The sequence below is a fragment of the Arachis duranensis genome, chromosome 6, assembly GCF_000817695.3.
Source record: "Arachis duranensis cultivar V14167 chromosome 6, aradu.V14167.gnm2.J7QH, whole genome shotgun sequence".
Lineage (NCBI taxonomy): Eukaryota > Viridiplantae > Streptophyta > Magnoliopsida > Fabales > Fabaceae > Arachis > Arachis duranensis.
The window spans coordinates 4,260,924-4,282,433 of record NC_029777.3 but is presented as its reverse complement, the minus strand read 5'-3'; the positions used below and the strand labels follow the sequence as shown (position 1 = coordinate 4,282,433).

Below are 21,510 nucleotides of genomic sequence, written 5' to 3'. Positions count from 1 at the left end.
ATGGTTAATAGGTATTAAAAAAATCGATTTCACAATAAATTATTAGTGAACACATACTAGCTCAAATTCAGAGTCAATATTTCTCTTTTTTAAAAGGAGAAAACACACCTTATGCTATATATCCTCTAGTAATGCTACATAGCCAGTACATATTACTTTTTTTTTACACATAATAAATATATAATTTATACTTATATTTACCAGAATTTACACATGTAAATCAATCTAATTTACGCCCACATTTTTCAAATTTTACATGAATTAATAAAATTTACTTGTTAAAAATAATTTAGTATTTATAATGGTCAAATAATGACAAAATACTAAAAATTACTTAAGTCTCATATAACCTCTGCAAGTGTCCAATGAGTTATATTATTATTAACTCGTTAAATTAATGAGTTTAAACACATATTCATAAAACGAAGGCAACGGAGGCACCTAACGGTAACCGACAAATACAAGTTCAATAATGTCAGCCTAGGACACGAAACTGAATACGTTATCAGCTAAGATTTCAACACTGCCTCATTCTTAAACTTCTCAAATATACATAGAGAAATACATAGATAGACAAAGGTAAATACAAACCAAACAGTGGATGGCTGACAGGCTGAGAAGACAACAGAAGAGCATCTATCCATAGGAGATATCAGATATCCAACTGTCTAATTTGAACAAATGAAAATATTATTAGCAATTAATAATTAACAAAATTTTATTAAAAAAATGGGGGGAGCTAAATGTAAGTTACACTCTGAGAAACACAAATTGAATTTCTATGGCTAGGTACTTAATGCACAGTCCAAATTTACAACGTTTTCGTTGTCATCTCTAAATTTCAATATACCTGATTCCTGAACGAAACAACCCCCCACAATATGCAAGTATGATCCCCAACCCACTAATTATCAACAGTCAATTAAAAATTAAACCCTCATGTAGCCAGATGCAGAAGAACACCCCACGACTCTGCCATGTCCGGCAAAGGTGTGCACGCCGCCTATATTTCAAAATTTTATGGTAGGAGCTATGTCCTTAAGAGACACTAGCCAAACTGGTCAGAAGAACGGCCGCGAATTCGGTCATCAACGAGTGATCCCATAATTTACAAACCGATCAATTCAGGCATCCAAGAACCAATGCTCAGAAGTATTTTTACACAAGCACAAGAAAACCTGCAACAACTAATAATAATTATGTACGGAAACCATGCTGAGACAACATGTATTGGCTACATATTTTTTACACACAAAAAATCAATCCATCTACATCAGGAGTAAATTTTCAATACACTTCAGTAAGAATAGTGTACGATAACCCACCTCGATGCAATTGCAATTTGTATTCACCTGCCTTGGACCACTCTGTAATTTAAGACCAGGTCATCTGATTTCTTCCATATATAAGCTCTCACAGTAGCTAAGCTCATTTCAGGAGACAGCACCTGGAGACAATTCAAGCAGTTGGTTAAATGCAGATTTCAACCAAAATAATGATCATATTTAAGCAGAAAAATTACTATAAATTGAACAAAATACAATCCAGAAGATTAGGTGAAGCAACATTGAAAAAACAAATACCATGATACAAAAATTACCAAAGGTTCAAAAACTGCATTAAAACTCAAACTTTAACACAGCTGATTGCATCTCAAAATAATATGTGATCTGTTCTAAGACTTAAAATATTCTCAAGATTTCAGTTGGAGAATATAGCAACTGGCATTAAATTTTATGACAAATACAGACCAGTGGAGTACAAGTTAAGCATTTAAGTCTGAAGATGTAGGTATCTTTGCAGGTCTGCATTATCTGTTTATCTTATTCTCATCATGTCAAGTGAATAAAATTTATACATGGCTACCAATTTTTATGCTAAAAAAGCATCACTATTGTTTGAATTGAAGCATCTAGGTGCCATACGTGTGAGTAAACTGATTTTTAGCTGTAAGCAGGCCAGAAATATTTTACCCACATCAATAGCTAGTGACCAGATTTTTATGAACTCTTCCTCATGCATTTGGAAATTAGTGAGGTGTAACATTGCAGATGCATTACAACAACATCAACAAAGCTTTATCCCATTAGGTGGGATCGGCTATATGGATCAGACGACGCCATTAATAAATAAAAATTCGTCAGGAATAACATAATTCTAGTAATACATATGTCATCAAATTCCAGAGAACACATACAATCATTCAGAAGCAAGCTACTAAGCAATGAACTTGCTCAATATTAGCATCAGCAAAGCTATAAGATATGCACTATCATAAGACTGCATTGAAGGAGAAATATAACTCACCTGATTGTTGCACAATATTTCAATAGAAGGTCTAAGCTTCTGCCAAGGCTTAAATCCAGATCGAAAAGATCCATCCCCAACTACTTGATGCTGCAATTGTGGCCCAGCAAGTCCAGGGGCAAAACTACCATCGGTATTTAAGCTATCTAAAGGTTTGTCGAGGACCATCTTTTCTATAACGTAATTAATAACCTAGACCAACAGTTAAAAATAAATAAATTTAAAGACAAAACAAGGAATCTCTTTCAAGCATTATCAACATCAGCTAAACAACACGTACTTCCTATGAAAACAATTATTTCCAACTGTCAACTACTGTAAGTATTAAAACTTACTTTGTGAATTCTTAATATACGTGGAGCACTTAGCTTCCCTTGTGTGAGGATCTGGACTGAAGAACCTTCACATGGATGCAAATAGAAGCTACACCTGCAGATGTTATAACAAAGAACCAATTCCAAAGAAAGAACATCATATCGCTGTCTCAATCATGGTTAAAGCTTAAAGCTATCATACTCAGACTACAAACTCATGCACAAAATCCCATTTGTTTTTATGGCAACAAATATTAGAAGTAAAAAAATGTTCAAAAATTTTGGGATCAATAAAACAATGGCACTGTATTAATAGGAAGAAAAAATTCCCACAACTTGAGATACAATAGTTGATAGCTGTCTCAAGCATGGACTCTTGCTCTTCCTTTTGACTACAACAATGTGCAAACACAACCATTTAGGAGAAAAAGAACAAGAGTAAGGAAAAAAAATTACTTAGTATTTTCTCTGGGAGGCAACCGGTTATGCAAAACACAATCCAAACACCACCATGGGAAGTCTTTCTCATCTTCAGTTCCATCCAAATCCGTGATTTTTTTTCTCCATGGACCTCCTTGTGTGCCCTCTGTAATAATGGATGGAGGTGAAACACCTGAGAATTCAAAAGGAGGATAAACCATAGCATCATTCTCAGAACTACTATCAACTTCAATTCTTGAATGGGTATGACTTCTAGTAGCAATATCCTTTCCAGATAATAATTCCCCATTCGCTGGAGCCGAGGAACCCATTCTTTGCTTCCGTTTTATCAACCAATGAACCAGGAGCCCTTTAAGAGTTTCTCGAGCCAAATTAACCTGCAGAATAATGTTAATATTTTGGATTAATGATGGTAAGCTACCAAGAACGTTATCATAATGTCATTGTGCATGAACCTGACTCCCTGAAGCACATAATAGAATTAAGCCAAAATCACTTCCACAAAAATATTTATCCCTTACTTTTTGAATTAAATAATATTTCAATTATAAAACTATTACTTATATAGTTATATTTTAGCTTAAGGATAGACTTGAGCCAAAATCACTTTAACAGAAATATTTATCCTTTACTTTTTGAATTCAATAATATTTCAATTATAAAACTATTACTTATATAGTATATTTTAGTTTAAGGATAGTTTTGTCCGATGAAAATACTACATTCTAAAAAAATTATGTGAAAATAAAAAATGTCAATTTTGACACATGCCTGTCAATTCACTAGTAATTATAAAAACATTAATGTTCATTAAGACTAACACCATGAAAGAAATCACTCCAGAATTCAGATTGAGCAAGAACACTAACTATAGATGGTTATGTATATTGATCCCATAAACAATACACTAATAAGATGATGTTGCCAACATATTTAAACTTAAGTGACAACTATCATAGCTTAACAAGCAAATTGTAAGTTAATGCTATTGTTATAGCATGCCAAAAATAGGGGCAAAATCAATATCATTGGAAATTCAGTACAAGGGTAGGCAGGTATGTTATTTTTGACAATAAACCCATACCTTATCATCTTCAGGCTTCCCTGCAATGTTAAGATCAACTGAATACATCTCTGCAGAAAAGCACTGGGGTGTATCTAAATGTACAGACAAACTTCCAAGCCTAGTATCCACAGTGAACCATGCGGGAATGCTAACCTGAATCAGCATCAAAAGAAAATAGATGTTAGCTAGAATTAACAAATTAATATAACTCATAAATGAGGCCCTACCAATTAAAAAATATGACAAAGTTAAATTTTTAAGGTGAATTAGTAATCATACCATCTCAAATAGCTCTTCCTTTTTTTCCTCAAATGAAACCTAAATTAAAGAGTCCACAAGTAAACAAATGAGCATGCTAGCTGTGGTTGAAATTGTCAAATATTATTCACTAAAGCTCAGACCCTCCGTAGAAACAATAATGTCATGCAAGTTACAAAACAAAATGCACCTTCCCATAATCTTCAATCACAACACCTCTAGTAATCTCCCATAGTTTGACTGATCCAGAAGTATCCTAAGAAAAGATACATTTATCACTTGATTCGGAAAGTTATAGAGAAAGATTAAAATTTAGCAGCAAATGGATGATAATATTGACATGTTTCAGCCTAATATCATGAAAAAACACTATGCTTACCTTCGTCAGAACATGCCTCTTATTATTTAAAACTTCATGTTGCACTATTCCAGGGGTGCCAGGGATGGTTAAGTTGGGCTCTTTATAAACAGGAACCTGTTAACATTTGTAATATTGGTAACAAAAAGTAAGAACTATTAGTTCCCCAGAGCAGAAAGATTCAACAGAAACACTAGTTTCATAAAAAGAATTTCTTTAACACAATCCTCCCATTTCCAAACATCAAGCAAAGAGATGAGATAAATAAAATATTCATCTCCGTAAAGAACACATGCAACTGGTAGTATAGAGTTCCAAGTTCACAAAATAAAACTTCATAGATTATATAAATAAAAAATTAACTGGTGATTTTTTCAGAACTAAATGTAACATACAGGTGTAGATCCCTCTAGTGACACCCTTGCTCTTGAAAAGGACAAGTTTCCAGCTAAAAATGAATTGCCTCGTTGCAAAATATTTTGGGGATTGCGTCCTTCAACAGGCCACCTGTGAACTGAAGAATCTGTTGATGCAATCCATATATTATTATCATGCAATGCCACTTGAAGAATAGGATGTTCCCCTGTGCAAAGCAAACTACTTTCTCTTGTTTGCAGGTCTGTTAAGTATAGCTTACGTTACCCCAAAAAAGAAAAAAAAAACAACAAATGCATTAGAAAAATCAGCAAGCCATACAACACAATAACTAAATAAACAATTTTGACATAATCTTTAGTCAAAAGTTGCACTCACTGAAAAATCTCTCCCACCACTATAGACATGACTAAACGTTGGGGTGCTGGCAAGTGCCCAAACAGAATCTGTGTGAACTGCATAAGAATGAACACATCTTTGCTGGCCTATATCCCAAAGCCTATCAGAAAAGATGGAGATCTTACTAGTCAACAGAAACACGGGGAAAATTGAAAGATAGAAACACTTATGACACCATATGCATAAGTTACCTTATCATAGAGTCCGAAGATCCTGATAAACAATACCTGAAATAATCATTGTTAAAATAATTTGGCTGACTTGTAAGAGATGAGTTATTAATATGTTGAGAGACCATATAACAACAAATGAGAAAGATTTAAGATATTAGAGAAAAATAATAAATTTGAAGTACAAAGCAAGTGGCCAAGTACAGCTTTAAAATATAAATTTCTGAAAATATGTATATCTAAATTCTAACCTTATATGTCCACTCAACAACGTGACCCAGACGCAGCACTCTGATGTTAAATATAAATGTCAATTGAAAATATGCAACTAAAATTAGATGTGGACTCCACAAACCTGCCACTGGAATCCAGGAGCAAAGCCCTGATGTTATCTGTATGCCCTTTTAGCTTCAGAGCCTTTGATCCAGATCTCGAGTCCCAAACACGCACAACCTAAAGGGGAAAAAGGGGCAAAAAAGAAAAAGAAATGAAGCAAGTATGAAGATCAGGGCAGAATTCCACAATTAGCTAAGGAAGTTCAAGCCACTATAGCTCAAACAAACCACCTGTAAATTTCCAAAGAGAACATAATCCTAACTAAGAACACAAATTTGAGAATTAATCCCACATAGTACCTTTTCTGTGCCACCAGAAACCAGAAGTGTTCCACCTTCATTCATTGCCAATGCATAAACAGACTCCTTGTGGCCTTTGGCAGCAATTGGAACATAACCCTGAGTATGAGTAGTGTGCATGGATATGTTGTTGCTTGAGCTGATGGTCCGTATGTTAGCCAATGGTAGTGAATTGCCAGGGCCATTGATACCATTTGAAGAATCATCAACCATAGCATCATTGCTCTTGGAAACTGGAGCAAGCGCAGCTTCAATGTCCCATATAAAAACCTCCCCACCAAGGCCACCAGAGGCAACAATATTGCTCTAAAATGCATGCCACTATTAAAGGATCAGAAGATGCATTTGATAAAGATACAAGTTTTTAATTCAAACAAAGTATCAATCATGTTCAATGCGGAATATACAAAAACAATAAATGAACCTTTTATGGATGCACAGACTTAATAAAGAGTTTAGAAAGTTTGGAGTACATTACATTTTTCCCTGCAGCAGCAAGGCAAGTAACATAGTCAGTGTGTTGGCGCAGTGTTCTAGTACACGTTGCATTGGAAAATGCATTCCATGTCTGGCACAAGCATACAGTATCCCAAGTTAACAATAACAGATTGAAAATATTGATTAGAACATTAATGGAGAGCGATCAACANNNCTGAAGAACAAGAAACAAGTGTATTATCACCAACAAGAACAGCATCATTAACCTGCCAGATTGAGATAACATCTATAAAATTGACTATCACTCATGGTATTGGAATTGAGTTATAAACGTGTGGGTATCATGTTTTGTGGGAATGACGACTCACAATGTCGGTTTCCTATTAATGTAATGAGTGCTATTGAAACAAAAGTGTTGAATTTAGGGGAAATTGTAAAAGTGCAAGATTATATGCTCAATAAATACAGCATACCTTAAGAAACTAGCTGCTGAAATTTTTAGCAATTTAAACAAGAAGGAAAAAGATGAAATAACAAAATGTTATTTTAAAGGAGATGACAAAATAAAACTTGAGTGGATCAGGATTTATACAAGCAAAGAAAATAAACCTTTAAAAAGTTCAACAATACAGCAAAATCTTGTCTCCCAATATTCAACCAAATCTTAAGCAAGCTTGCAGTTTTACAGGTTTGGTTTTGTTGTTTTTCTTTTTTTTTTTTTTTTTTTTTTTTATTTTTAAAGATACAAGAGAGAAGGTAACAAATTTTCATTGCCTTTTCCTTCTCAACCATACTTTTCCACCAGAACTGAGCTTTATTTATTGATTTTAATTATAATTACACAGCTTAATAAATTTTAAGACAAAAAGGCAACAAACCAAAAACATTTACAAAATGCAAGTAACATGTACGATGAAGTAATAGAGAAAATAAATAAATAACATTCATATAAAAATCCACATCTGCTGGAGATGAAAAACAGAAGATAAAGTATTCAAATCAATTGAACATCACAAGGTGGTATGGGTGCCACATAATCAATACCAAGTACCCAATAATCAAATGATATTTGCACATGGCATGCAACTCACTTAACCACACATCAATCATATTATTTCTTACACTGTTTGACCTGACCACTGAGAACGGGCATTAATGTTATTAAAATTTCATTATAAACAAAAAGCCACTAGACCCGTTATGGAAAACAGAATAAAAGAATGCATTACAGACGAGCTTCATCAAGTAACAGTAGTATAGAAACAATGCCGTTTTCTCAAGGTTATCAAACAATGTGAATAAACTAATTGAGATAAAAGAATAGGGGGAATAAAATAAGAAACTACTGGTTACCCAATCCACGTGAGATTCAAAGGTAGCTGAGCATGTTGCTGCATCCTCAGCTAATGCCCATCGTTTTAGCCTGCCATCACGGCTCCCAGTAAAGAGAAAATCAGACCCATCAGATACTGCAGATTTATGTACAGCCAAACAATTTATGCCTGCACAATGCTGCAGAAAAGAACCAGCTCTTGATGAAAATTGACAGCATAAATAATAAAAACAAAATCCCAAAAGTTTAACTTTCTTCAACCAAAAGAGGAAATGTTGGTGCTGACGCGGAAATATATAATGTATGACTTAACATCTCAACAAATCTTCAAAGAAAAATGCCATGTCCTAGTCTCAATTGATGGAGCTCTGGTTGATCATAAGTTAACAGCGTTGGTAATTATTACAATATAAGGCGGGTGATGCACAAACAACAAAGATTCTATGCATAACACTATTAGAAAGAGAGATATATTTTAGCAGAAACCACACAATCTCCTTGATTTTGGGGAGTGTCAACTTGTTCCTACTTTTGCAGCAATTTGGTCTTCAAATGATAAGTATTTGACATCCAAAAGAATCCAAAAGTTATTTTTAACCCTGAATAAATTGATGTCCCTAATCATCTCCACATGAAATATTGCAAAGATCTTTCAAAGACCACATTCAATGCATGAATTTTATTCAAGAACAACCCAACCATCCATCGAATAGGCAACAGGTTTTAATGCTCAATGTCAACAAATACATTTCCAATAACAAAGATTCAATATAGAGAAGTAATGAGCTCACCCTTGTGTCAACAGAATCATTCAACACGTATGTTAATCTCTTCTCCTTACGAGGGCGAGAAGAACTGTTTGTGTTCCCCGCACTACCCACACGGTGCATCGCGAAAGCTATGACAATACATAAATCAAGAGTACATTACAGAAAGCAATCACAATAAGAAAAGTCTACTATGGGTCATTCAGAACCATGTAATTAGGGATTAAAAGTAATACAATTTGCGAACTATAACCATTTATTTAACAACAAAGGTTCATAATACAGGACAGCTGTCTCAAGGGAACAGTTGAAGAAACATCCAAACATTTCAAAACAAGCCATACAAAAAATGTATTTGGCACAACCAAGGAGGTGCCTCTTAAGTCTTAACTCAAACAAACTAGCACACAGAGTTCTCTGTAAGTTTTCCATCACAGATTGACCTCAGTCTACTCAATAGTCAAGATTTCAATTATCCGCTCTATACCCTAAATTTCCACGTGTCAATTATTTTGACTATTACAACCATACCACGGAAAGCAGGTGAACTTCAAGCTCATCGTTTCCACACAATCTGAATTTGCCAGTCGCAACATATATAGCACATCAAATTCATCGAGTTCTCAATGTGAATCAAAACCAAAGCCACAGTTACGTAATCAAACACCAATACAAAACCTATTAAGATGCAACAACGAACTGAACCAGCTAAAACCATCAAATACCCCAAAAATCATCCCCCAAACACACAGAACGCTAACGAATGAGGCAAAACAATAGCTGCTAGAATATAAAATAAATTAACTATCCCGATCATAAGGCTACTCACTTAGCAACATGATTCTAAGCTAAAACAAATTAAATAGCTGCGATATAATCTTCTATTTTCTTTTTTCCTTTTTTTTTATGGAATCGAATCAAAACGAATAATCGAACAAGCTGAAATCAACTTCGACGACAGAATACTGAGAGTCCAAACCGTGATCAGTGGTGAAGAATTCGACGCACTTCCTCTTGTGATTTCTTGTTGTCCTTCTTTCTACTGCCGAAGTTTCAACTCTAGAGAGAGAAAGCGGGGTTGTCTCTGAATTTCTAGAGCGAGAGAGAAAGGGAAACGAGCATTAGGAATTTAGGACTTTGGGAGTAAATGGGCTTTCGATTATATTCTTGCAAAGATCCTTTGACCCGGTTCGGCCGAATTTCAATTTTCAATTACGACGGGGGCACGATGGTCTTTTCATCCTGAGGGATAACTAGCTAAGCGGAAATTGCAGTTGTGGCCATTGATTTCGCGCTGATTGTTCTCGCTGGCTTCGGTGGCCGTTTGATCAGAAAAGTGGGCCCCATTTGGGGTAAAAGCGAAGTCTTATCGTAGCGTGGCACTTAAACAGAAGAAGCGGCGAGCAGTGCGTGCGGTAACCTTTGTCTATTTTCAATTTTTCATATGTTGTATGTTGTAAGTTGTAACCCACTTACAACATAATTTCTATAACTTTGTGTAGTTACTCCTTAATTAAACTCGTGGAATGGAATGTACAGACTTATATTTTAATATAACATGTTTAAAAATAATATTTTATAATTATAATTTTTTTAAATTTAATATAACACTATTATTATTATTATATATTAAACATATTAAATATGTTATTTTATTTTTATTTAAAATAAAATATGAATAAAATAGTTTAAAGTCTATAATATTCTTAAATTATAATAAAAGAAATCTGAAAATATAAGAATATATGTAACTGTAATAATAATATGTTAATTTTATACTAAATTTTATATCAAAAAATTAATAAAATTTATCGACAACTTTATATTTTACTAACTTCATTAGAAAAAAATTGACATATGATATTGTGTTTTTTGTTGCACATTTTATTTTACATCTAAAAATAGAATTATAGATAAATTAATTATATTTTCGGTAAATAGTTATAAAAAATATAAATTATGAAAACACACGACAAATGAAGACAGTTTATATATTGGGCTTATGGAAGAAATGAAGTAAGCAAATGTAGCAAATTATGTTCATAAAATACACGACAATGCTTTTTCTTTTAAAAATTTTGGATTCATCAAGAGTTCATGATCGAAATCATCAAGTAATGAATAATCAATGTAAAACAATTATATATTGACTTCAAAGTTCGAACATTTTAATTGTCAACGACCAATATGTCAGAAATTATTTTTAATATGAAAATAGAAATGGTGTTTTGGTTAAATATTGATATTTGAAGTGTATTACAGTATTGTGTAACTCATTCAACATGTTCTTCACGTGTTGCACCACGCCCCTCACCAGTGGCGGAACCAGAAATTTCATAAGAGGGGGCCAATTAAATATAAAATATAACAAAAAATTAACAAAATATGATTTATAGCATATATATCAAAAAAGTAATTATATTATATAAAAGTCAATGTTCAACTACATACTTTAAGATTTTGATATTTTTAAACTTGCTCGACGATGCTTCATGGAACTAAAATCATCAATTATCATCTCTGAAGTGAATTTTGAAGCAATTTCCTTTTCAATATATACAATCATACAATCTGCTAAAAATTCATCTTCCATCTTGTTTCGAAGCCTTGTTTTAATAATCTTCATAGCTGAAAAGGCCCGTTCAGTTGTTGCTGTTGTCACAGGAAGAGTCAAAACAAGACGAATTAATCTATCAATTAAAGGATATATATTTGATTTTCCTGTCTCTGTCAATTTTTGACACAATTCAGCAAGAGTAGACAAATTCTGAAAATCTGGAGCTTTAACCACATCAAGTTCATAATGTTGTAACTCATAATCCAATTGAATCTTTTCTTGCTCAGAAAAATCTAAAGAATAGAAATTCTTTACAAGATTGCATATGTTGCAAACACTGAATAACTTGAAAGCATCTTTAGGATCTAGAGATGTACTCAGTATGAGGAGCTCGGTTGCTTGCTCACTAAATCTACTATTTAGCTCTTTCAATTGAAAATCTATCACGCTAGTAAAAATGTCAACACGATAGTGGTGTTCAACAGTGACAACATCCTTTTTACGACGAGACCGAATTATGTCACTAAAAGAAGCACCCATATCAGGTATCTGAATAGCATGATCATTGCAGAAAGAACTAACTTTCTCCAAAAGTGCTCCCCAACTACTATCTCTTAACTGTTGAATCAATGACTTTGTACTAGAAACTAGATGCATAGCATTCAAAATGTCTTGAGATTTTTGTTGCAATGCTTGACAAAGTTTATCAGTGATTCCCATGATTTCTTTCATCATATGCAAAATGAAAATAAAATCAAATGATAATAAAGATTTAAGAGCATAAGTAGCATCACCACGTTGAGAATATGTAGATCCATTAGTAGCCAAATCTTCCAGAACTGAAGTTGTTGCTCCAAACATACGTAAAAGGCTACAAATTGAGTTGAAGTGAGAGCTCCACCTGGTATCTCCTGATCTTTTTAATGTGCCAATTTGATTTGCTCCTCTTCCTGTTTCAATTTGATTAGTTGCAACTAAATGGGAAATTTCAGTTGCATAAGCAGATCGTAATTCATCATTGCGTTTGCAAGAAGAGCACACAACATTGATAATATTACTCAAACTTTGGAAAAAAGCATGAACATCAACAACTTCTTTAGCCGCAGCAACAAGAGCTAGCTGTAATTGATGAGCAAAGCAATGAACATAATATGCATAAGGACATTCTTGAATAATTAAAGCTTGTAACCCTTTCCACTCTCCACGCATATTACTAGCTCCGTCATACCCTTGACCTCGAACATTTTGAATGTTGAGATTGTGATGAGATAATGCAGAATAAATCTCTTGTTTTAGAGTAGCAGAAGTAGTATCTTTGACATGAACAACATCTATTAGCCTTTCTTTGACAAATCCATGCTTATCAACAAATCTAACAACAAGTGCCATTTGTTCTCTTCTAGATTCATCTCTAGCTTCATCAACAATCAAACAAAACTTTGCATTACCAATCTCATTGCGAATTTCATTTTGCACCTTTCTAGCAAAAACATGTAGAATTTCCTTTTGAATAGAAGGTGATGTGTATATTGCATTTTGAGGAGCATTATCCAAAACAATTGCATCCACTTCTTTATTGTAAGAAGCTAATAATTTTAACATTTCAAGAAAATTTCCTCGATTCTGAGACTCATGACTCTCGTCATGTCCCCTAAAAGCACAAGCTTGAAACGTTAACCATTTGACAGTATCAATAGAGGCTTTAAGACGCAATCTATTGCTTAAAACTTGTTGTGAGCTTTGCTTAGCCAATACTTTGTCAATGTGACATAATTGATTAAGCAAATCTTTACAAGACTTAACAGCAATATTATGAGGAGAATTAAGAGATTTACCCACATGAGATAAAAATGCACAATCCTTTCCATTATTCACTTTTTTCCAATTGCGAAATCCTCCTGATGTGAATGGACTTGATTTTCTAGAAAATAAATAGCATGGAAGACAAAATACAGCATCCACTTTTGGCGAATATTCTAGCCAAGAAAAACTCTTAAACCAATGAGCTTTGAAACGACGAGGATGACTTTCTAGACCAGAAAGAGGGTACTCATCCATAATAAATTGATATGGTCCAAACTTTATGTATGCTCTACGGATTTCATCTTGTTGATTGATAGGATAATTCTAAATTTGCGGACGCTTTCCGGGATCACGCATCAATGTATCAATATTAACTTGATCTATTTCAGTCCTTGCTATTTTGGAAGCAGGGGTTGAATATCTTGCTCAACAAGTTGTGTCACAGGTTGTTCAATAATATTTTGAACATTACTCAAAGAATCTGAAGCTGAATTTTGTTCATCATATATTCTCTCTTTTCTCTTGAAAAATGAGTGAATTGTTTTCATCTTTGACATTTTTAACTTAACTTGAACTATCTAACAAAAAAAAAAAACAAAAATAATTGCATATATATTATTTTCTTAAAAAAAAATATTAAACCTATTGAGCAATAACAAATAATTTTAGAAACACAAATATATAATAACCAAAAATAAAGTTATTGATTTACCTGATTATTTTTTGTTCCAAGTCTCACAAAAAAATAATTCTATTGAGTTTTGTCCTCACTTCAATCTTTGAACACTGTCCATTATAAAAAAAAATAAATTAATTATTTTAAATAAATAATGTAAATAATACTTGACATTGTCATTAACTTAAAAAAAATTGAAATATACCTCTTTGAATCTTTGTTGTGCATTCAATGGTTAATATTTTGTTGTTCACTTCTCTTCAATGGTTTTTCTTCATATGTCTTGTTTTGGTATGGAAAGAAAATTAGAATGAGAAGAGTAGAAGACCAAAAGTTTGGGAATCACTAAAAGAGAGAGAAAAGTGGCGCTATGCCTATGATAGTTTGAAACAAATATTTGAAAAATGTACTAGGGTTACTTTAATTAATAGTATGGGCTTGGGCTAGTATAATAGAACCATTTTTATTAATTATTAGAATGAGCTATTTGTTAACAAGAACAACAATAATTCAAATATCCAATACATAGTGCAGTTTTTAGTTATTTTAATTTATAAAATTTTGTAACTTTATTTTTTTTAATATTATATATAAAAAAATTTAATATTATTAATTATTACTATTTACTATTTTTTTAAAAAAATTTGGGGGAGACCATGGCCACCTTAGGTCCCCCGTGGATCCGCCACTGCCCCTCACGTACTGGCCAGGATACTGACACGTATCCAATACACCTTCACGTGTTGCACTATGCCTCATGTGTTGATTTTTCACCTACAAAATCTACCCATCTATAATTATATTAAATAATTTCATTTTTCAAAAAGACACCAATATATATAAGAGATGTTGGTCGAAAAAAAAAGTTGGCGGAAGAAACAAAGGGCTTAAGGTATGTTGCATGAGTAAGCATACAAGAACGCAATTCATAAAGGACAGAAGGAATTGAAAGGGAACAAGAAAAGAGTGAAAGGCATAAGAGATGTCGCTAATATGGATCATTTAAATTTTAAATTTTAATTTTAATTTTAAATTTTAAATTTTTATTTTAAATAATAAAGTGTAATTTATTTTTAATACCAAATTTAATATTTATGTCAATATTTTCTTGTAATTTATATTATTGTCTTACAGTTATATGTCTACCATCAATTATATGATTATGAATATTTCTTCAATTTATTAAAAAAATACAATTTCATTTCTTCCCTTTTGTTTTATCTATTTCTAAAAAAAGCTTGGGCACTAATCACAAATGCATTCCGGCAGCTATATCGTGACGGAGTACCAAATCTAGAATTGGAGATTTGAGTTTGGGTTGATTTGTAATTTTGAATTTTTTGTGTTGTTATGTAATTAGGGATATTTTTAGGGTCTTGCTGAAATATATTTTGTAAGGGTGGTGTATAAATATAAAATTCTTTAAAATTATTGCTAAATTTCATGGTGGTGAGATTTATGTGTATAAAAATGAATATGGTAGGAGTCATTAGAAGTAAAGTAGAAAAAATGGAGATTTTATGTGAAATTAAAAAAATAAATTAAATATGTAAAATATAAAATTTTAATAAGATTTAAATTTTAAAATTGTGGGATTTAGTATAAATTTTATAAAATTGATTGATTCATTTAAAATTATAATATCAAAAGATTTTGAAAGTTAAATCGAGATTCTAATTATTATGTTTAAAAGAATTATTCATAAATGCGGATGATAATGTATTTATTCTCTTTAATTAATTTATATTATATACACTAAAATTTAAAAATTGTACAAGACATTAATACTACTATTTTTCAGCAGCAGCAGCAGCAGCAGTAGTTTTTGTCCTTGAAATTTGAAAAAAAATTTAAAAATATCTCTAAATTTTATTTTGTTTCAATTCTATTTCAAAAATTTTTTATTTGCATCAAATATACCATCAACAACTCAATTTTCAAAATATTTAAGACCAATCTAATAATAATATATGAAAATTATACTTGATTTGTTTGTATTGAGGGTTGTTTTTATGAAATTGTTGTTAAATTGGTCCTAAGTTTTTTGAAAAATTAGTCGTTAAAAGTATATTTGACACAAATAAAAAAATTTTAGAATAAAATAAAAAAATTTAAAATTTAAAAGTATTTTTAAAATTTTTAACAAAGTTTCAAGACAAAATATATATATACTTTAGCCTTAGGGGTAAAGCGTCTCCAAACATGTTTGATTTATGTACATAATTTTGTAGTACATTGTTGTATTGCTAGGTATTTGGACTCGGTCCCAAGCCCCCCATAGTAGCAACCATAACTCAGTTATCCGGATCGTGACTATGGGTGGCAAACAAGCTGAAACTCGTCGGGTCGATCCGCATAACCTGCCAAAAAGGCAGGTTGAGTTGGAAATTTGAGACTATCAAACTTAGAAATCCTGTCTAATCCGCGAGCTTTGGCGGATTTCGGGGAGTCGAGTTTTCCTGCGGGGCCAGACATTTTTTTGTCAAGGTCATTTTTTTACAAATTTCTATGATGTTATTGAATTACAAGAGGATGAAGATGATAATTGAAGATCTTCTAAATTATATTTTGAATTATATTTTATGTTTTATTGATATAAACTTGAAGATATTTAATTATATGTTTTGGATAATGTTTATTTTGCCTTTGACAATGTTGATTTTATTATTTTGTTTTTGGACAATGTTAGTTTTATTATTTTGTTTTAAAAAAGTTGGTTTATAATTATGTTTATTACATATTATAATTATAAAGACTTTAATATTTGTAAATTTAGAAATTATAATTTTTTATATCTTTAGAAATTATAAATTTATTGAAATAGTTGTGAAATTATATATATTGTTTAATATTTAATGGTTTATTAAAAAAAAAAAAAGAGATTTGGTGGGGCGGCCTTTCTCGTTTGCTACCTCTAGTCGTGACCACTACCGCAGTCCAAACCAGCTTGCTAACCGTAAACCCCCAACCATCAACCAAATTCAAACACTTCCATTATCTTAGCCAACAAGATAAGATAACTACCTCGGACTATATAAAGGAGGCCAAGGGTGCCCTTAGGTACGACACACATACCTAACCCTCCCTACCTCTTAGATCTATTCTGACTTGAGTGTCGGAGTATCTTTGCATGTACCACCCCCGCCACTCCTAGTCGAATAATCCGGCATCCGCCTCGACCCGAAGGTCCCCGATCCATCTTACAACCCGTACCGGAGTTATCCAGTACAACAAACACATTTAAAATTAACAGGGAGGATTTCCAACAGGGTACTTTTAGAGTGGCTCTGAAGATTTCATTCCGTGATAAAGTCGTTAGTTCTTCTGAAACCTTGGAGCGTATTAGGGTTGATACCCTAGATAAGGATTCAATGACGGTCACAGAAAAACAAGGCGACCCCAACGCCTCCAAAGGTAAGGTTTTATGAGGAGGCTAGAAATGCTCTATTTGAACCCTACAATAGGCCATCGTGATTAAGATCCTTGGGCAGTATTTCAGTTATATGGCCTTAGTGCATAAATTGAAAAGTGTATGGAGGCTTAAAAGAGGCTATGAAATTTTGTATATTGGTTTCGATTACTTCTTAGTCAAATTTAATCTCAAGGAGGACAAGGAAAATGTGTCATTAGGGGTCCATGGATAATGTTAGGGCATTACATTGCAGTCAAACCATGGATTCCAAATTTTAAACCATATAAGGCATCATTTGGGGACATAATAGTTTGGATACGTATTGCATGGTTGAGCATATGGTATTATCATAAAAAGTCCATGATATAGATTGCTTCAGCTATAGGCAAACCCATTAAGGTGGATCTCGCAACCAAGTCGGCAGAGAAGGAGAAGTTTGCTAAAGCTTGTGTACAAGTGAATTTGGGGCTACCAGTTGTTCGGCGAGTGATTATCGACGACTTTGAATATAGTGTGGAGTATGAATGTATACCATTGATATGTGAGAAGTGTAATTGTTTTGAGCATATAGTAGAAAAATATAGCACACCCATGGTTTCTTCGGTGGCTGTAGATGTACAAGCAGGACCAATTGTTCATGAGAGCTTTCTGGTGATCCAGAATCAATAGATTTTTTAATTTGGAATTGCACCCATTAATGCCGCGATAGTAGCAGATTCTGTGGAGAAGATGCAGGCAACTACGTTGCATGGGAAAGCGGGTGTGAAGGAGCCATTGGACAGACAAGGGGGCTGGACCAAAGTTGTTGAAAGGGGTAGAGAAAAATTGGGTCAAAAAGCTAAGGCCCAAGCGATGGCTAAAAGCTTAACACCCCCCTTTTTGCACAACAGTTGGCTAAATTTTTTATATTTGCTGATGATCTACTACTATTCTGTAAAGCTAGAAAGCTCAGGTAGACGAAGTTATGAATTATATAGACTTGTTCTCTAAAGCATCAGGCCTATGAGTGAATCTTAGTAAGCTCAATGTTCAAAGAATATTTCTTTGAGAAGGAAGGAGATAATCTTAGAAGTCTCTAGTATTCGTTTTTTATCAAGATTTGAGAAGATACCTAGGGATTAATATTGGGCATGAAAGGTCTTCCAGGAGGACGGTTCAAGAAATGATTGAGAAAATTCAGAACAAGCTTGCTAGTTGGAAGGGGTGTTTGTTGAATAAGGCAAGAAGACTTTGTTTGGTTAAGTTGGTAATGGCTTATATTCCAATCTATAACATGCAGGTTACTCTCCTTCTGAAGTATGCATGTGAAAAGATTGATTCACTAATGTGACAGTTCTTATGGATATGCCATAATAATGGAGAGAATTGCTATTCGTTAAGTGGAAAGTAGCTTTTACTCCCAAAAAGACGAGTGATTTAGGTGTAAGAGATACATATTGTGCTAATCTGGCACTTCTTAGCAAGTTGGTTTGGGAATACTTCAATAATAAAAACAAACTATGGGTGCAAATTGTGATACAAAAATACCTCCAGAATTTGACTTGTTTTGGTGGTAGTAATGAACAGAATGTGTTGGCCACTTAGAACAGCACTGTTAAAACATATGAGGTTCTTAAAGATGGGTTTAGGTGAAATGTAGGGGATGTCCAGTAATCCATGTGGTATGATGAATGGACCCCGTCTGAAAGATTTTGTGATCTTGTTCCTTATGTTCACATATCTGAGTCAGAATTTGTAGTGGCTAGTTTGTGGTGTGATGGATCTCGGGTGGTAGATATGTTTGCTATGACAATTTTTCTTGCAGTTAAGCATTTCATTTGTGGCCTTTCCTACCCAAATTCGGTTGACCTGGATCTGGAAAAGAGTTGGTGGCCTGCAAGGGGAAAATGTTACAGTGCAAGAGAAGGTTACAGTTAGTTGTTGAAGCATAAAGTGATTGCAATGGAAATAGTGATTGAAGCTAAATTTGGCATTTAAATCTTCTGGAGAAGATCAAATTCACTATGTGGCTGGGTTTCATAACGTTTTTCCGACGGAGGCTTTCCGATTCTAGCGGCATCTAACTAGTTCAGATTTGTGCCAGAGATCCAATGCGAATCAGGAGACAATTGAACATTGCTTGTGCGACTATGTTAAATCCAAGAGTCTTTGGCAAATGTTAGTCCTTCGCTTTATTTGACTCATTTCAATGCACTTCCATTGAGGCCTGGTTTAGAAAGGTTGTGCCTGGTAATGAGATTCTTTCGGGGTCATAGTGTGGTAGTTGTAGAGACATAGGTATAATGATGTTCTCAATGTTGAAAATCTTTGGACGGATCACAAAGTGATTGTCTTTATCAGAAGCACTGTCATGGACTTGAGATTTTATATGCATCGGTGTTTTTTCTTTAGCACCTTCAAGAATCGTTGGTACTGGGAGCCCCCTGTAGGTAATAGTTTTAAAGTTAATTGTGATACAAATTTATTTCCTGATTTGAGTTTGGCTGGTTTTGGCTGTATTATTAGAGACATTAATGGAGTTGGATCTCAGACTGTTCTGATAGTTCTCCTCTCTAATCTATCACCAGATGTGAGCTTTTTGCCGTCTAGAAGGGGTTTGTCTTAGTTTGGGACTGTGATTTGAGAGACATTATGTGTGAAACGGATTGTTTGGATGTTCTGCACCTTTTTCATAACTCTGATGGTGGATACACGTATGAAATTATTGATTTAGTTCACAAAATTCATAAACTTTTACCAAGATCTTGGTATATTCAAGTCGATTGGATAGTTAGAAAAGTAAATAAAGCGGCAAATTATATGACTAGATATGGAATTAGAAGTAATCCCAATCATATAATTTGGTGAGATCTAGTGATATTATTCAGCAAAATATTAGTTTTACTTTAAAATAGGTGTTTGTTTTGGATTTAGATCCTCTAAAGTTTGAATTTCACTCTAGAGAGTAAAGCGTAATCTTTTACCCTTGAATATTTTCTCTTTCATATTTATTATTGACGCCACCTATAAAATCAATGGTGAGAGATCATACTTTACACTCTAAAGTGAAATTCAAATGTTAGAAGATCCAAATCCGTTTGTTTGAGTCTTTTCTTTTGTTTATATACAAAAAAAAATATTAAAATAGGTTTCATTTAAGAGAGGTCCTCTAATAATTTACGAAAGAATTAAAAAAAAAAGAAAAGAAAAACGATGTCGTTTGAAGTTTGAACACGATGGGGGAGCACTGCAGTACCCTACTGTTTAGCGGAGACGAGCAGTTGAAGACAGCCGCCAGCGGAGGTGACAGCATCGGAATATAAAAAAAAAGAAAAAACCCCTCAGATTGAAGGAACGATTCAATGCGTGCACTCGTGAGAGTGAGCAATAACTATCTTTGCTCATCCTTTAGCCAAATCCACAAGTCACAGTATCGCTCCATCTTCTCTACACCACAGCTTCAGGCCTCATGGATGGACAAGGTCAAAAACGTCTTTACAGGCCAAAACCCCAAGCAAAACGACTCCTCCTCCGAATCGTTCACCCTCCTCCGTCAGATCCTCCTCTTCTCTTCATCTCATCTTAGCTTAGCTCGTTCCTCATATTCTAATGGTGATTTGTCTGTTTTGCCCTTCAACAAACAGGCTTTGCGGATGAAATGAAGAACGCAAGAAGGATCGGCACCTTTAAGCAGTTTGTGGTTGGAAGAAGCAGCGAAGTCACCTTCACCACCGCCTTCGAAAAATACGAAGCTATCCTTCGATGCCTCGCCAATTTTGATCCTACCGGAGAGGTACGTACGCTTTCTCCTTCTCATCGATCTTGTTTCAGTTATTGTTAATTTTAGTTTTTGTTAAATTTTATTTTCGGTAATTTTCAGAATCTGACTAGGGATCAAAAACAAGAAGCGGCGAAGCATTGTAACTCGACGCTTGTTGAAGTTGAGAATACGCTTGCCAAGTTCACTTGGGCGAAGTTAGCGCAGAAGAAGATTGAGAAGTTAAAAGAAGAGGGAAAACCATTGCCCACAACTATTAGCGAGGTTAATGCTTCTAATTGCTTAAATCAATTCACCACGTTAAAAAAAAAGTTTTGGTTTGGAGATAATTTTGAATTGAATTCAGTGTAACCGATCAACCAACTAAATTTAGGGTATTTGGATGTTTTATAGGTCCAAAAGCTGGTTGGTTCAACTCCATTGGATCTTGCAAGGTCTAATATG

General features: G+C 33.6%; 3 protein-coding genes across 3 annotated transcripts in view; 1 reads left to right on the top strand and 2 right to left on the bottom strand.

The window, feature by feature from the left end:
* Positions 1–346: 346 nt before the first annotated feature.
* Positions 347–10,011, bottom strand: LOC107492076 (uncharacterized). The gene is made up of 19 exons (XM_016113046.3): positions 9,841–10,011; positions 8,886–8,992; positions 8,115–8,273; positions 6,965–7,027; positions 6,802–6,891; positions 6,324–6,629; positions 6,044–6,141; positions 5,710–5,745; positions 5,498–5,618; positions 5,140–5,376; positions 4,766–4,861; positions 4,577–4,642; positions 4,408–4,446; positions 4,147–4,281; positions 3,078–3,439; positions 2,643–2,736; positions 2,308–2,499; positions 1,326–1,447; positions 347–1,178 (listed from the first exon to the last, which is right to left on the bottom strand). The coding sequence occupies exons 2-18, from the start codon at positions 8,982–8,984 to the stop codon at positions 1,349–1,351; spliced, it is 2,292 nt and encodes a 763-aa protein (XP_015968532.1). The 5' UTR covers positions 8,985–8,992; positions 9,841–10,011; the 3' UTR covers positions 347–1,178; positions 1,326–1,348.
* On the bottom strand, positions 9,418–13,476 carry LOC110272924 (uncharacterized). Its single transcript, XM_021125669.1, has 3 exons — positions 11,604–13,476; positions 11,430–11,513; positions 9,418–9,539 (listed from the first exon to the last, which is right to left on the bottom strand). Exons 1-3 carry the CDS (start codon positions 13,474–13,476, stop codon positions 9,418–9,420), a joined length of 2,079 nt encoding a protein of 692 aa, XP_020981328.1.
* A 7,020-nt stretch (positions 13,477–20,496) lies between these two features.
* LOC107491802 (uncharacterized) overlaps positions 20,497–21,510 on the top strand; it is a gene marked incomplete in the record, with an annotated part of 1,880 nt that continues 866 nt past the window's right edge. Inside the window, 4 exon segments of the mRNA XM_016112723.3 lie at positions 20,497–20,840; positions 20,933–21,081; positions 21,169–21,330; positions 21,460–21,510. Of these exon segments, the coding sequence (XP_015968209.2) occupies positions 20,651–20,840; positions 20,933–21,081; positions 21,169–21,330; positions 21,460–21,510 (552 nt within the window).

Bases quoted from the DNA above. Each gene is read 5' to 3' on its own strand.
- LOC110272924 (XM_021125669.1), bottom strand. From the start codon at position 13,476: ATGGATGAGTACCCTCTTTCTGGTCTAGAAAGTCATCCTCGTCGTTTC. The intron at 11,514-11,603 runs GTCAAAAATTGA...CTGTGACAACAG, and splicing joins GTCTACTCTTGCTGAATTGT to CAACAACTGAACGGGCCTTT. The intron at 9,540-11,429 runs GTATGATTGTAT...GCATCTTAATAG, and splicing joins AGATGAATTTTTAGCAGATT to GTTTTGTATTGGTGTTTGAT.